This window comes from Podarcis erhardii (genome assembly GCF_964252035.2).
Source record: "Podarcis erhardii genome assembly, chromosome: 7".
NCBI lineage: Eukaryota > Metazoa > Chordata > Lepidosauria > Squamata > Lacertidae > Podarcis > Podarcis erhardii.
In genome coordinates, this window is record NC_138511.1 from 56,688,625 (window position 1) to 56,705,810 (window position 17,186).

The window sequence follows — 17,186 nt, forward strand, 5'->3', positions numbered from 1 at the left end:
CCCAACTTCACTGTGTAAGTATATACATCAAAGCAGTCATAATGCTGAATTGAGGCTAAGCTGCCTGGGGGAAATAGCCATGTTCTAACAATCTGTTCCTGCCTGGGAAACAATTATCCTGCTCTCATCATTTGAGGTGGAAGATCCCTGGAATCTAGCCTGACAATCACACCAAGCCATCTCCAATATAAAAGAACAAGCAAGCACATGGCCTGATGGGCTTTCTGATTTTGTCTCAGGCAATCATCAGTGAGCTATGCTGGGATCAGCATTGAGAAAAAAGGAAGGGGTTTTTTTTGGGGGGGGGGTGAGAGTGTCAATGTCATTAATCATGTGCTTGGGCTCCCCCAGCCTCCAAACTATAAGGCTGTCAAGCTTTTTAGTGCATTTGCTATTGGCAGCAGTCAAGATTAACACAACCAATTACATAAAAACAAGGATGTAGTAGGAGGGTGAACATAGCTCCTGCACAATACTACTCCAAAAATGCTACCCAACAGTGAAACCTGAATAAATCATTCAGAGGAAAAATGAGATTTTGAGGAGAAAGATCGGCAGCATTGGGAAGTAAGGCATGGGATGGATTATCAGAAGCCATGAAGTGAAGCAGAGAAAAAGTCCTATGTCTATACAAAGGTCCCAATGTTTACGGGCCCAGAGGCACCTTTTAAAGTATTGTCATAGGCAACAAAAGTACCCATTATATCAAAGAAAAGCTAGCAATACTCAGAAACATCCCCACCGAATAAGACAAAAAAGTAGGCCCCCTACACACACCAGCCAGAAACATCATAAAAAAAAATAAAAGTTGGTGTCCACAGGTGCTGCATTGGGGAGCCCAGGCTAAACTAGTGGAATCGGCCACATTGTCCCAATCTCCTTCTGGTTTCTTAGTTTTAAGTACACACTGACTCTGCATCTTCAGTTTTTCATCTACAACAATAAGGGCTAGAATCTTACTATTCAACACACAAGTTTTGCCTCTATGCAGTGACTGGTGCCCGTGGAAGGGAAGGCGTGAATCTGTTTTTATGCAATGGGATAGAGACTGAGCAGCCACCGTACATTCTTGTCTGCCTCAGCAGTATATTTTCAGAAGAATGCAAATATGTTCTGACCATCACATGTTACAAGATAAAGGCTTTTCTTCTTTTACGCTTAGATTTGTTTTAGGGAAAGTAATTAATATGAAGCTACTCCAAATTCCTCCCAAATGCATACAACACTTCCAATGCATGCAAAATGAATTGTGCATATATTATGAGAAGCCTAAGAGCTGGAGAGAAATAGTCACTGGTCTCCTAGTTCAATCCAATTTTCTTCTATCACCATGCGTATCCAACTCCTTACACTAAGTTGTTCCAGTTCACGTTTCCCCCTGAAGAACTTAAGAAGTCACATGGGATTAGGTCAAAAGCTTTGCTTGAATTAATATGTTATGCCCATTACATTCCTCTTGGCTACTTTACAAAGAAGGTGGGTTAGCCTGGAATAACATAACAGCTTCTGAGTTTAATAGCCTGAAGCTACCCGAAAAGCCTTTTTACAAGTAGTTGATAGAGCTTTTTAATCAGCTCTAGCCAACTGTTTCATTGGGATTCCCCTAAATGGATGTTGGGGCTTTGAGGGCTAAGCCTCCCTGCAGCTTCCACCTGCATCCCAACTCAGGTCTTACTTCAGCATCAGCCCACAGAAGCTAAAACAGTGGGCAGGACACACAAGAAAATTCTTCTACTCCCAGTAACGTAGAGTCCATTGCCACACATTCTGTTCTCCCAGGGAAATGATTCAGGTATTCAAAAGAGAAGTATTACTTTGCTGGGTCAGACCAAGGACCATCTAGAAGAGACCTCTCCAACCTGGTGCATTCTAGATATTTTGGACTACAGGTGCCATCTACATGGCCATAATGGCTGAGGCTGGTGTGAATTTTAGCCCAGAACACCCAGAAGCCACAAGGTTGAAGACTGCTGATGTAGTCATGCACTCTGTTTCCAACAGTCACAACCCATAGGCTTCTGAAAGCTGTTGACTATAGCCTGCACATGTTTATTCCTAGCATCTGGTATTCAAGAGGTAGGGCTACTTTTAACACCAAAGTTCCTTGTAGCTGTTATGGCCACTGGCCACTGAAAGACTCCTCCGTGAAACCTTGAGAAGCATTGCTTTGGATGGGGAACACATACCGTATTTTTCGCTCTATAACACGCACCCGACCATAACACGCACGTAGTTTTTAGAGGAGGAAAATCCGTAGGCATGCCACCCGTAGGCATTTCCTCCATAACACGCACAGACATTTCCCCTTACTTTCTAGGAGGAAAAAAGTGAGTGTTATGGTGCAAAAAATACGGTATATGGCAGCCGAGTGCTCTGAGAAGCATTTATTTAGGAGACCCAAGCTGAATCTTTGGATTCTCTGAATGATGCCTGAGATTCTTCCTTTGGCTCAAGGTGCCAATAAGTCAGGCTCTGGTTCAAAATATTAAAACCAGCTGGGCAAAAATGAACAAGATTTCAGATGTGGGGGTTGAGACTGTCATGAAAAGGCTCCCCATGACAACCTTACCGACTGTTGGCAGCTGACTCCCAAGTTCCCCTTCTCTCCTCGCACAACTTTCATCAGGCAATGCAGGGTGCGGCCCTTCCGATGCAGTCCTGAGCAGTGGTGCTCAATCTCACTGCGGCAACCGAGGATGATCTCTGGGCTCAGTGAAAAATCTTCCATCAACATGCGCCGGTAGTCCAACATTTCTCCCTGGCATTCACTGCTCACTTGCCGACCTAAGGCACACCGTAGTAGATACAGGTTATAAGACATCAGCCCAAGGGACACTGAACATAGCCAAGGTACATGCAGCCCCATCAGTGTGACCAGTGCCATTCTGCTTTTAAAGATTACATCAAATGACACACTGAGCAAACAAATTCTATGCAGAAATCCAGAGCTAACTGGGAAGGAAGATAGTGCCAGGCAGCTGGAATCCCTAAAGAGCCACAAGCACTACTGCCATTAGCTCTACCATTTCAGAGCTATTTTGAAGCCTCTCCTTATCACAGGTTTGCATTCTATTTCTTCACAGGCAATCAGAGAAAACACCAGGTTGCACTGGAGTGTGCATTGCAATCAGAACTGTGCCTCCTCTGTGCACATGTGCACAATATCCTTTACAAGAACACCAGTTTTAATCTATTGGATACACTGTGCTTGAAGCATGTGAGCAGCAATGGAATAAATTGCCAAAGCAGTGAAGGGGAAGGCCAGGGAGAGAAAAGGAGCTGAACAAGACTTCCAGGGATCAATGATAGGTCTTCAGTGATGTGTGCAGCTTGTCATCCTTCCTTTAGTCAGTAGCAAAAGATACAAGGAGAAAATATTCTCATTTCTGAGTACTGTAACTTGATTATATTGATTTTGACTTTCTTCAGCAGAGAAGTCAGAAAAAATTGACACTCAACACAAATATTTTCTATCTCAGGACTAGCAGGGTGCTGGTGGTGGCACCCACTGCCTTTTAAGCCTGCCCTGCGTATATAAAAGAATGCTGCCACACATTTCTAGACTACTTCATAAAGGGATAATAACTGTTCTGATTTAGAGAAAGATGCCTTAGCAGTAGGTTTAACAAACCACAGCAGGTAGAAAAAACAGGTCCTTCTGGACCACTAGTTGCCTATCCATCTATTCACTGGTGAGCAAGCATCTGTCTGAGGGCCATTTTATGCAGCCCCCAATTTCTCCTGAAGCTGTCCTACCCTTTCATTTGATCAGAGTTGTTGCCTTCCTTCTGGTTCATTTCCTCCTTCCTTTCCCTGGCTCTTAAAAAGGTGTTTCCTTTTCTTTTTATGTAGTTTCAATACAAATGAAAGGTGCAGGATTCTATTTGATAAACTGATATTGTGTGTGTGTGTGTGTGCGCGCACGCGCACACACACACACACTGCTTTTTTCCTGGTTGCATGGTTTAAGGGGGAAAGCTGTATAAATGAGTATCTCCATCAAACTTAGTGGGGTTTATTTCTGAAAAGACCTGCATAGGATTCTAATCTGCAGTAGCTATGATAAAATTGAAGCAAGGGCAGCCTTTACTCTGGATTAGCAGTCCAGAACATGTTGTCTTTGCCTCTGCTGATCATCAACTCCACCAACCACCAGCATGCGGCTTCCAACATATTATTTATGAGGAAATGCAGGACTTGATTTTTTTTTTTAAAAAAAAAAGGTTGCCCACCCCTGTGTTTAATAATGCTTTTAGAGCTCTGCAGGTGGGGGGAAAGAACACCATAACCTGAAAACAGAGACTATCAAGATCACACACTGCCAAATGCAACATGCTGAGTTTGCAGAAAATGAACCACAGCTAGAGAAAAACACCCAGCTTTACTGGATATTCCCCCAAGGCCACCTGACCGGTTTGAATGGAATCTCAATGCCAAACCATCAAGCCAGGGGGGGAACTCAAGGGGAGTCCCACACTTCTCCTCAGCTATGTCAAGCAGAAAGATACTAACATTTACTTTTCCTTGGAAAGAATAAAAACTATGAACATTAACTTTAACATCTTTAGTGAATTGCTCAAAACTCCCTGGTGTAAAGACTTGAGTGTGGTCCGTCACAGCAGAGAAGTAACTAAGTAAATAGGTTGTCCACAATATTACCCTTTCAGAGAATGCCCAAAGGCATGAGATGGCTTCTCCCTTGACTAAGGGCTATTCAGCGCAGAACAGCTTGCAGACATGGCCTTGTGCTTTGGAAAAGGAGCCTGTTCTGCCATTCTCACACTCAGATCTGCCTGACCTATCAGGCTTCTAGAGGACAACAGTGGAATGCACTAAGCTACGCTTGACACTACAGACAGAAACAGTCTTCAAAGCACATGTCAGCAAACCCAGAGCCCTCAGAGTTTTCCATACAGCCACATTCCATTTCACTCCCTTCCTCAAATTGCTGCCTCCCCAAATTCATGCTCCCGCAAGCCCATACAATGTCTTCTCCACGAAAATCACACTCCCTCTGCCCCTTATTACCAACACAATTGCTTGGCAAGCTGGGAGAAGCATGATTGTGATGAAGATGATGGCACATGGAAGGAGGGTAAACTCTCCCTGTGTTTGTCTTTCCCATGGAGTGTGTCTATGTTTGTGTGAATGGCCCCAACCATCACTGGCTCCAGCCACACCTACTGGAATGGAGCACCTGCCACTACACTTGGCCCTCAACAATAAAAAGGATATCCACCTCTGCACCAAAGGGAGTCAGTCTGTTACAGCCTAAATAATGTATATGTTGGCTCAGGTGTAAATCAATTAGATTCAAATGTAACTTTGAAAAGATGAAGTTGGTGTTATATAATAGCTATAGCTTTTATAGTTTAGAGGTCTGTCCATCTGCAAATACTAACAAGTTACATTTAATAGACTGATGTCACTGAGAACCCTGGGGAGCCAGCTGTTGTGCAGATAATAGTGAACTAGCTGGATCAATGGTCTGGTATTATGGACACGTGTTTTTTTGTCAGTGAATTCTGCAGCATGTTCTTGGCACCATAAAGATGCTTTAGTGGTGGATTTATTCTGATTTATTAGTTGTTCTGCAATGCCACATTATTGCTGTCTGGAGGAGCTATAGCACAACAAATCCAGTACAAAAACAAACCCCACCACCAACATTTTTGGTATGAAAAGTTCTGGGATTCAGCAGAAGTTCCAGGACATGCACTGACTGGAAAGTAAGCATTTGAATACCCCAAAACTTTTGCAGGTGCCAAAAGTATTGAAGCGGAATCGTTTAAGACTGGCCTAATAGTGTAAGCGCTAAGCATGTCCTCAGTGACTACTGTTGTTTTCTTCTGACCTAGAAGAAATGCATGCTAGGAACACATCAAAGAAAGCTGACTTGCTCTGTTGCTCTCCAGAGAGATGGGATTAATCATGCAAGTGTAGCATTCTGATTAGAATCTGGGTAAGGCCTAATAGTTCTGATGGCTGTGGTAAATCTGTGCTTGGGCTGTGCCACTTCAGACTGCAGATGGGGCTCAAATGATGAATGATCCCCCATATGAAACGTTCTCTGCAGAAAGGAAAACTAACACGTCTGAAAGAAGAATTTTAACCGTGGCACACTCATTTTCTAGGTATAGGAATTTATTTTCACAGGGGAGCATGCCACCAAGTGAGCCGCCACCTGCAACAGCAGTCACAGCTGTCATCGCTCTCCATGAGAACTAAGCACATGTTGTATTATGGAACGGCAAGATAGAGAATACAACAGAACAGCTAGACCTTCTTTCTCCTGGGCAACTGTGAATGGTCTGCTGACATAAGACAGGCGAGCCCCTTAACACGCTTCACTTAACTGTCTGACCTAGAACCAGCCTCATGCAAAGAAGCAAAGGTGGCAAGCTGAAACATCAAGTGTCAAGGCTCAGGGGGAGCAGAGGGAAGCAAGGACAGACAGAGAAGGTGTTGCACAAGGGAGACAGGGATGCAGAACTATGGAGTAATGGATAACTAGCAGAATCCTAATGCCCAAAGACATTCTCCAAAAACATTCTTTTGCCATGTCCATTTTCTTTCAATAAAGCCCTGAAAATCTCACATTACACAACTTTTCATTTCACAAATTATTTATCAGATATAAGCAATAGGAGGAATAAGGGGAAAATATATCTTACCTCTATGCACAGCAGATTCTAAACACATTAGCAGGTAGGATAGTCGGGCCTCTCGGGAACGAGGAAGGTTCTCTACATTACAGTGGTACTTCTTTAAATCACTTTTGCAGGACTTTGCCAATGAGTAACTGACTTTGTAATCTTGTGCAATCAGCTTTTGCCTGGTTGTCAATGCATCACGACACTGAGGAAAACAATCAAATATCTTGTGCTACTGATCAAGGGAACATCAAGGGAGCATTCTTTTGTCACCCAGAGGTAATTTGGCTCACACTGGACAAAAGGAGTAGAACAGAAAATCCGCTGGCCTTGAATTTTCAGAACAAGCCACTGCTAGAAATAGAATACATCACTGCTAGTTTCAAATGCATCACTATTTCTAGAAAATCCAAGGCAACCTACAGCAGGAGGAAGGGAAATAATCGTGGGGAGCAAAAGTGCAGAGTTCTTAAAGCATTTCAACCACAAGCATAGCTTGTCATTTCAGTTTGCTATTTATTGCTCATATACTGCTCAAAGCGTTAAGGAAGCAATGGGGCATTACACCTGGAATAATGATCAATAAAATGCTTTGTCTGCACTTTACTCAAAACGCCGTCTCTCAGGAATGTAACAACATATCTCAAAGAAAAATGCACATGCCTTTAGAGAAGGTAACAAAGCAGCTCTCCCTCCTCAGAGATGCTAATTCTTATTGATGCAATTTAACTGCTACCACACAAGGCAACTCTGTAACTGAGAGATGGGAAGTTCATCAGCAGGTCACAGACAGAGTTACGGCTACCTTTAAAAACACAGCTCTGAGCCTATACACAGGATTCCATGAGCTCTTCCACCCACCACACCCTGATGAGGCAGGAGCAGACCAACCTCAGATAATACACCATATTGTGTATTAATTTGTTTCTTATCCATTGCATGCTATAAATAAATGAGGTGACCAAGAAGCAGAAGCTTTGGGGTCAAGAAAGATAGTGGAATGGCCAGGTGAAAGAGGCACATACCTTTTCACTCATAGAGTCTTCAAACTTGTGGTTAAAGAGACACTTGTACACCCTGCCTTCCCCAGCCTGAGTCTGTGAAACACAGCAACAATATTGGTCATGAATGTCATATGGAAACATATTAAGAGGATCCTAGTATCCATAATAAAAAAAAAAAAAATTAACACATTCATAGCCTCCTTTTTCTTCAAGGACCTCAAACCAAAGGTACATGCAATTATCCCCATTTTACCCTAACAAAACCATGAAATAGGTTAGGCAAAATTATTTGTTTAAGGCCACTCAGTGATAGCTAAGTGGCTATTAAAACCCAGGTTTTGTATCCCACCAAGTTTTATTCAGAGCAGACCAGCTGAAAGTAATGGACCCATTAATTTCCATGGGTCTTCTCCACATATGCACATCTCTTCAGTCCAACTTCAGCATTCCATTCTCTACATCACACTGGCTACATTTTACCATAGGCCAACATTTTGTGATTTACAAGTCCTCCGTCATTTATATATGTTGTGCATGCTCATGACTAACACTTCCATGCATATTTCTGAAATGAGTTCAATATATTGCCTATATTATCTGTAGTGCACCTTTGATAGATCTGTTCTTGTATTCCTTAATTTGTTACATGTAGGAGCATTTACTGAATGACAAGGCGAGAGGGGAAAGGGTGGGGAGATGGATGCTAGTCCAACGGGAAGGACGATGTCAAGCAACAACTTACGTTCTCACAGAAGCGTTCCCGGTCATCCCGGCAGGCAAAATATAAGTGCCGATCCAAGTGGAAATCATCCGAGGAGAGCTCAGCTACTCGGAGAATAGCCTTTTTGCACAAGTCTGAGACCTTTATTCGTGGCTCAATCTCTTCTGCCTCCTTTACCAATCCTTTCTCCAGGCAGGCCACCACCTCTCCTTGAGAATGGACATCCTGAAAGAAGAGAAAGAAGCTAAGCAGCAGCAAGACACACTTCCATCTAGCTCTTTTCCGCATGTTGCATTAGGAGCCTACAGAAGCATGTCTTACGTTGAAAGAACATGGTTCAATTCAGTACACCTGTGGTCCTGAATTTCTGTCCTCCACCCGCCCCAAGAAAGTCTGCAGCTGAAAACACCACTGTATCTCAATAAAATACCTGAGCCTGAAAGAGCATGCAGTTGACCTAAATTTGAAGGTACCCTCAATCTACCAAAGGCTAAAAGCACTTTCCCAGGGTGTGCCCCTTCCAGAGGACAGCCCAGATTCACTCACACAAGAAACATTCCTTCTGCCTAGCACTGGTATAAAATCACAGGGAGATAGGATAGTAATTTAAAATGCTGGCCATAGAACGTGGTCACACTTCAACTGGCTTCTTGGGAGCAACATTGATTCTAATGAGACAATATCCTCTTCCCTCCCACCTCCAATTTAATGGACATGGAATCACTTTGTAACAGAATTACCTTTTCTCCAAGACGAATGCTGCCACACTTCAGGATGTTAATATCACTTCTGCAGTCATCCATGAAGCCACAGATCAGGCGGTAATCACTGAAAATTATGGCTGTCATTTTGGTGATGTATTGGTGACACTGGTATTCAGTGATGTTTCCTCTGTGATCTACCAAGCAGGACACCAAGTAACCTTTCCCAACAGGCTCATCAGCACACTCTTTGATCTGTCCAGAAAGACCCATGATAAAAAGAAGCCTGTGTTTCATTTGGCATTTGCAGATCATTTTATTTACTGCCTACTCAGGGTGTTTCTCAATATAGAGACACCAATTTTCAGAAAAGGGGATGGAAAAGGAGAGCCAACTGTTTATTCCCTAAAGGTTCCTGGAGAATGGAAAATGTGGGGTGTCAACCCTCACACCTCACCCTAAAAGCAAAAATGAACATAAATTTTGCAAGCTCCACACTAAAAGGACCATGAAAGCAAGCTGTAATCACTCAATAACTTAAGATGTCATTGTTAGACTCTACATACAAAATACGGTGCTCAAGGGCAGTCAGGAGTCAGTCTCAAATGTAGCCAGGGCCTGTATCATTCAGTTACTTGAAAGCTGTTTTGAATTTAATCTTCTGGTAGCCACTGTAACCACATGGCTGTAGTAGCTTAATCCAATAATAAAAGTCGATCTTCCACATTCAGAAATAGCTCCAAGTGACATAGCAGTATTCCTGCAATCTCTCATGTATGAGGGGTAATTACACATGGCTTTTTAAATCAGAGAATAAAGTGCAGTCTGCAGTTTTCTCCTTTGAAATATCAGCATGATAAAGACAACTAGATATGAAATGGAGAAAAGCTGCTCAGGGCTGGTATTGGAAACCAATATTCTGAGCATGGTCTTAAATAGAGCAGGGACTGAGGTACTGTGTGCTTTTTCAGAGGATCAAGCTTTAAGTCAAGTTTACACAATCCATCAAATTTATTACATTTATGTCCTTTCTTTCCTCCAGGAAGCTTAAGACAGTTCTCTCTTTTCATCTTCACAGCAACTTTATGAGGTAGCTCAGAACTAGACCATGTGACTGGCCAAGGTAATTCAGTAAGCTTCTGGCTGAATGACAATCTGGGTTGGGATTTTCCCATCCTACTGTGACAATCTACCGACAGTTCCCACCCATCCCAAAATTTTGGAGAAAATCCTTAAAAGCTCATTGCACATGTGAGTAGAAAAAACCACACATGACAAAAAGAACTTTGGGTAATTATTCATTTGTTGCTGGCTCAGCTCAATGTTACTCTTATGCTGCTGGAACTAGTTAAACAGGTTGAATATTGTTAACATTAATTTGAGTTTCTTTGGAGAAATAGGCAATATAGGATTTTTTAAAAAGCAAATAAATTTCAAGACCATCCCCATTGGTCACCTGTTTACAGAATGCAACTAGGTCTGAAAAAAAGCTAGGTCACTATACTTGGAATCTGAGCACTGATACATTGCTCCCTCTCCCTCTCTTTCTCTTTTTTAAATACTTTATGTACACTTATGCGTCATACTAATAAACAATAAATAAAACAAACATGTAATACCAAACCAGAAACATACAAAGCAAAAAACCCCACATAAATACAGTGATGATAACAAAAACTACAGACAAGAATATAGACACTATATTCTCCTAAGAAAAATAAAATATTCACTTCAAGAAAGAAGCTAAAAAGAAATGGGGTTAGGAAAAAAGCTGACTTCCAGCTAACTCCATGTGGTTCATTCTTCTCATATCACTGGTTATCTGTAATGATTAAATTTTGGAGAAACATTTTTATTACCTATGAGATTTTTATTCTAAGCTAAGCCAAGTATAATTCTGGGAATCAGTTCTCTTCATATAGTTTATAAAGACTTCCCACTCTCTCCTTATTCTCTTATTTGAATACTTTCTTATTAGACCTGTAAGTTTAACCAGTTGGAGGTATTCTGAGAATTTCAAAATCCATTCTTCTTTTGTTGGTATTATAGTACTTTTCCAATGTTTAGCAATTACTATTATGGCTCAGTAACTGCACACAAAAATATTCCTTTATTATCTTTTGGGATGTCTGTTGTTATTAGGCTCAATAAAAACATTCCTGGTTTCTTTGGGAAAGTAAATCTTAGCATTTTCTTTAGTTCATCGTAAATACTGTGCCAATTTTTTTTTATTTTAGGGCACGTCCACCACATATGGAGAAAGTTCCCTTCATTGTGATTGCACATCCAACACTTTCCACTGGTATTTTTTATATATTTTAGTCAATTTCAAGGGTGTGAGATACCATCTGTACATCATTTTTAAAAAAACATTCCTTTATTGCGTAATGTGCTATAAACTTTATGTTCTTTTCCATAAATTTTCCCATTTTTCTCATTCAATTGAATAACCAAAATCTTGGGCCCACTTTACCATAACCTCTTTAACTTCTTCGTCCTTTGTACCAATTTAATAATAATTCATACATTTTGGACAGATTTTTTTCATCATTTGTGATCAATTCTTTATCTAATTCTAAGATTTAATATCATATCCATTGGTTTTTTTATATTTTTCAAAGATTGCATTCAGTTGGTGGTACTGTCTCACCAGAGTGGTGTATGCTCTAGTTATCTCCCACTGCAATATCCTACTGCAATGCGCTCTATGTGGGGCTACCTTTGAAGGTGACCCGGAAACTACAACTAATCCAGAATGCGGCAGCTAGAATGGTGACTGGGAGCGGCCAGCCATACAACACCAGTCCTGAAAGACCTACATTGCCTCCCAGTACGTTTCCGAGCACAATTCAAGTGTTTGTGCTAACCTTTCAAGTCCTAAACAGCTTCGGCCCAGTATACCTGAAGGAGCATCTCCACACCCATTGTTCTGCCCAGACACTGAGGTCCAGCGCAGAGGGCCTTCTAGCAGTTCCCTCACTGCAAGAAGCAAAGCTACAGGGAACCAGGCAGAGGGCCTTCTCGGTAGTGGCCCCTGCTCTGTGGAATGCCCTCCCATCAGATGTCAAAGAGATAAACAACTACTTGACATTCAGAAGACATCTGAAGGCAGCCCTGTTTAGGGAAGTTTTAAATGTGTGACATATTAATGTATTTTCAATCTTTGTTGGAAGCCGCATAGAGTGGCTGGGGAAACCCAGCCAGATGGGAAGGATACAAATAAATAATAATAATAATAATAATAATAATAATAATAATAACAACAACAACAACAACAACAACAATAATAATTGCAACAACAACAACAACAACAACAACAATAATAATAATAATTGCAACCAGCTTATTCCTGTGCCTTTGTTTCATACTTCATATAAAGCTTTCCTAATAATGTGATTTAAAAATGCCTTATGAATTTTAATTTTATTGTAGCCCAAATAACCATGCGAACCTACTATGTTATCCCAGCCCTCTATGTCCAATAATTTGGTATTCTTTAATATCATTCAATCCTTGAGCCAAACCAGGCAAGCAGTTTCATAATAAATCCTAAGATCTGGCATTCTAAACCCTGTTCTATCTTTGACTTCTGTTAGTAATTTAAATTTAATTCTGGGGTTTTTTGCCCTGACATATGTATTTAGCCAAGAATCTGTGCCCTTCTTTAAAGCAATTGAGGCCATTGGATCCTCATTTTTGGTAAGACGACCATTTTGATTGAAGATATTCTTCCCCACAGCAAAACTTAAATTTACTCCAGATCTCTACATCTTTTTTAATTTCTTTTCATACCTTTACATAATTATCTTCTATATAAATTAATATTTTTCATAGTAATCCAAATTCCTAAATATTTTGCTCTATTTGTTACTTTTAAGTCCTGTCTCTGCTTCTAAATCTGCTTTCTTATATATCTAGATTTTTCACCGTGAGTTTTGTTTTCTCATTATAGTGGTACTTTGGTTTACAACCATAATCCATCCTGGAGGTCCGTTTGTAAACCCAAACAGGTTGTAACCCAAGGCGCGCTTTCACCAATGGGGCCTCTAAAAAAATTTTGTTTGTAATCCAAAAAAAAAAAAGGATTTTAATCCAAAAAGAGGCTGCTAACTGGGACACGCACTTCTGGGTTTGACGTGTTTGTAATCCAAAACGAATGAAATCAAGACGTATGCAAACCAAGGTATCACTGCATTAATTTTGAATACTAATAGTTGTCCAAATTCCTTCGTTTTTTCCAGTGTTGCTCAAATACTCGCTAGTGGGTTTTCCATTGTGATTATTAGGTTGTCTGCAAAGGCCCTAATGTTATAAGCTCTTTGCTTAAGAAGATCTATCCTAGGATCTTCTCTTATTGCTTTTAAATATACTTCTAGGACTGTGATAAATAGGAGGGATGATAAAGGGCAGCCCTGTATTGTTCCCTTAGAGATACTAAAGGCTTCTGATGTTTTACCATTTATAATCAATCTTGCTTTTATTTTTGGCACTCTGTTGTTTATGAGAAATTTTTCTACTTTAGTTTCCTCAATCTTTTCTGCTTTGTATAATTTTTTATAGTAATTTACAAAACTTTTTTTGATTTTTTTTCAGGGTCATTTGTAATTTCTCCTTTATCTATTATTCTGCTTATTGTTTTGTCTTTTTGTTTCTTTTTAAGTAACCATGCTAGCATTTTGCCTGGTTTATTTGCTGATTCTGAAGTTTTTTGTTTGAGCCATTTAATTTTATTTACCACTTCATTATTTAATAGCAACAGAACTCATGTGTATTTGGTCCTATCCAAGGTGCGTAAGTTCAAGGGGTATGATTTTGGGAGAGAGAAAGGGCTGCTTCTGTACTTTACAGCTATGGAGACATCTCTCTCAAGATAGCTAAAAGGGGGGCAGCAAAGCCAATACGGAGCATAGCCACTTTTTACTGCTTGCCTAATATTTAAGAAATCTAACTGCATTTGCCATCAACACAATGCTGCCTGTTGTTGTTTTTTGTTTTTAAAGTACTGTCGACCTAAAGCTGAATTTATGGTATGGCACACAAAAGGAAAAGAGTATAAGGGGAGGCAGCACTAGGATGAACTGCTTGTCAAACAGAACAACCTTCTCAACTTAACCTTGAAATAACTAGAGCAAATCACAAATACCTGCAGAAACACTTGTTTTATTTGTCATTTATGCAGGGTCCCAACCACTACACAACCAGAATATCCCAATTATACCTAGTCCATTTGTTTCAACCCTCGACTTTGGAAATGAACCCTTCACAGATTTATGCTACATTCTAAATTCCATTCCTCTCAACCTAGCCAAAATGTCCTACACTAGGTACAAGTGACAAAGCCTCACTGGTAAGCAATATCCCTCCAGATTTATTTTTTCCTTTAAATATGGCTATATATGAAGATTTCCAAGTCTTGCCATCACTACCTTGAATCAGGAGAGAAGGAAAGCTATGAGTAGCCCTCAGAAAAATAGTGCTCGGAAAACTGCCTCAATGGAGCAATATTCAGAAAAGTGTTTTACTGGAAAATGCATCAGTGCGCTAATGACCTGAAGGCAAACACTTCCAGCAATTATACAAACAATTATGAAACTGTGAATGACTGAAGCTCTTCAAGTAAACATAGTATTTTAAACTTTTTTTTAACTTTAGAATTTATGAGCACAGTAACAGTGTTACAACGCCACCTTAGAGACTACATTTCATAGAGTTTTCAGAGGATGAATGAACAATTCTAGACATTTTCCTGAATCCTGAAACTCCCAGGAGAGGATGCAGTTGGCATACCAGTTGGTACTTTGATCCACAGACATCACCTGTTACTCTTCCAGAATATATTTCTCTAGTGTACCTTTCTTGCTAGCAAGTACAGGATGGTCTAGATCTGCAGTAAAAGTTGGTGGTCCACCCATTCCATCAATTCAAATAGCCTTAGGAAAGTACAGAACGAAAGATCTCACGGCTTGCTGCTGTTCTGTTATGTGCTATTTAAAACATATTAATAATTCTCTATTAAAAACCCTTTTGATATATTCATTTCAACAAGACTTCAATTCTTTCTTATTTAGAAATAAAATTAAGATTACTGCCCACCACCTAATCTTCCTCAGCCTTACCTCTGATATGGTAGACTTGCAAACCTCTCTAGCCACTGATTCAAATTTTGGATCTGTAGTCAGGTTCAACTTGTAGTTCCACAACAGCTGGGAGGGAAGAAACACAATACTGTTATTTTTCAACTGCAGGAATCTTTCATGAGCCAGACTTAAAACAAACTAATGATATCTTTATTGTGGTTTTGAGGCTGCTTTGTGCAGGTTAAAATTTAAATCTATGTGAACACAAGCCAACCAACGCATTTCCTGCACAGCAGTTTTCATGTGATTTTCAGAAACAAATTAATATACTGATGCTCTGACATATGGAGAATACAGAACTTAGGGAAGCATGTGGTGTGTAAATCTCATTTTTTAAAAAAATCAAACGAGAGCTTACTTCTATGGCTCATAATCATGAAGAATCTCAAAACAAACAAGAGCCATAATTAGTAGAACTTGGGCTTCTGTGCTTATGACAGCACCCATGGCCAATCAGTCCTCTCCATGCCATGCCATGAGAACATTCCACTGCAGAGAAAGTTAAATAACCTATCTGTACCCCTCAGTTTGTGTGTGTATGCGTATTTTGATTGTTATAGGCTAGAATGTTAGAATTCAACCAATATTTGAAGAATTAACAGAAGGTGCCTGGCACAGTGTAAAAATACATGCTAAACTTGATTTTATCCTGATCAAGGAATCATCTCTAAGAAACAAAGACAGTCGTGACCCATCAAGATTGGCCATCAGCAAAGCAAAAGCTGTGCCAGCCACAAACAGGAGGGGATCATTAGTAAGACAAAAGACCAATAGTTTTGGTTTAGGATTATAGTTTGCCTGTTAGAACAGGAAAAAGATGTCTGTTTTACAAGCTTGGGGGAGGGGGAGCGCAAAAAAAAAAAAAGGGATGACAGTCTGTTTTATAATGAAGAAAGGGTCAGACACAATGTTTGGGAGCTCTTTGAATTCAAGGCTGCAGTAATGGAATGAACAGGACTGTCTTGGGATGTGAATGCTCTGAACTCCCTCCATCTAGGCTAAGATTGTATATATGTGTAAATAAACCATGTATCATAAAGCTGCCACCATCTCTGATGTGCCTTATTGTCCAAAACAAAAAACAAACCCTGGTAAGCATGCCTGGTACCCCAGGGATATAGATATAGGTAGAGATACGTGTCGGTGAATAGCTGTTTCGGGTAGATGAGTGGAACAGGAGGGAAGAGACTTAAATGCCCTGTCTACCCAATTCATTGAAAGAGTCATCCAATTAACAGAATGTCCTCCAGTCCACTTTTTACTTTACTTTATTATTATTTTTAAGTTAACCATCCTTCATCTAAAGGGTGATGTATAACAATATTAAAATATAACAACAGGGAAATATAATCCACTCTAAAGTAAAAACTAAAAGGGCAGCAGCTAAAATGCAAAAATGAGACCTAAGACAGATGAAGTCACTTTAAAATGCCTGGGCAAAGAAGGAAATCTTAACTTTGCACCAAAAAGATTTTAATATCAGCACCAGTTTAACAAGCTGGGGTGCCACTGAATAGTATCATTTTAATTAAGGCATTCTTCTGTGCATAAATAAGCCCAAACATCATACTATCCTACTTGACTGGATTTAGTACTTATGTTCCTATCAAGATGGTCACAAAAAAATCTAAATTGTCTATATAGATCACAGAGAAATAAACAAACAGGAGCCTTTACTACTTAAAATGAGTTGGCCTAGGATCCCTGAAAGAAGCCAATTTGCCAGAAGCAAATGTTGCAAAGTAATAATAAATGCCACTTACAGCTCCCTCCCTGTTTTCTTTAAAAGGGCTTTATATATCTGGTTTTATTAGGATTTTAAACTGTATTTTTTCTCTTTGGCATATGGCTTCTATAATTGTCTAATAAGTTGTGAGGTGCTGCTCTTTTAAGGTTTTTTTTAAAAGATATTGGTTTTAAATGTTATATTTATTCTAAGCCACCTTGAAAAAGTCAGAATATAAATCACT

The 17,186-nt window shown here is 40.0% G+C and overlaps 1 protein-coding gene across 2 annotated transcripts in view; it reads right to left on the minus strand.

Annotated features, from left to right (window-relative positions):
- The window catches only part of GLG1 (golgi glycoprotein 1), a 68,960-nt gene that overhangs the window by 25,086 nt on the left and 26,688 nt on the right, over positions 1-17,186 (minus strand). For both annotated transcript variants that reach the window (XM_081872364.1, XM_081872365.1), the window contains exons 3-8: positions 15,196-15,282; positions 9,119-9,334; positions 8,400-8,603; positions 7,679-7,750; positions 6,675-6,858; positions 2,570-2,784 (exon numbers count right to left, since the gene is read on the minus strand). In XM_081872364.1, coding sequence (XP_081728490.1) covers positions 2,570-2,784; positions 6,675-6,858; positions 7,679-7,750; positions 8,400-8,603; positions 9,119-9,334; positions 15,196-15,282 — 978 coding nt within the window. The remainder of the gene's footprint in view (positions 1-2,569; positions 2,785-6,674; positions 6,859-7,678; positions 7,751-8,399; positions 8,604-9,118; positions 9,335-15,195; positions 15,283-17,186) is intronic.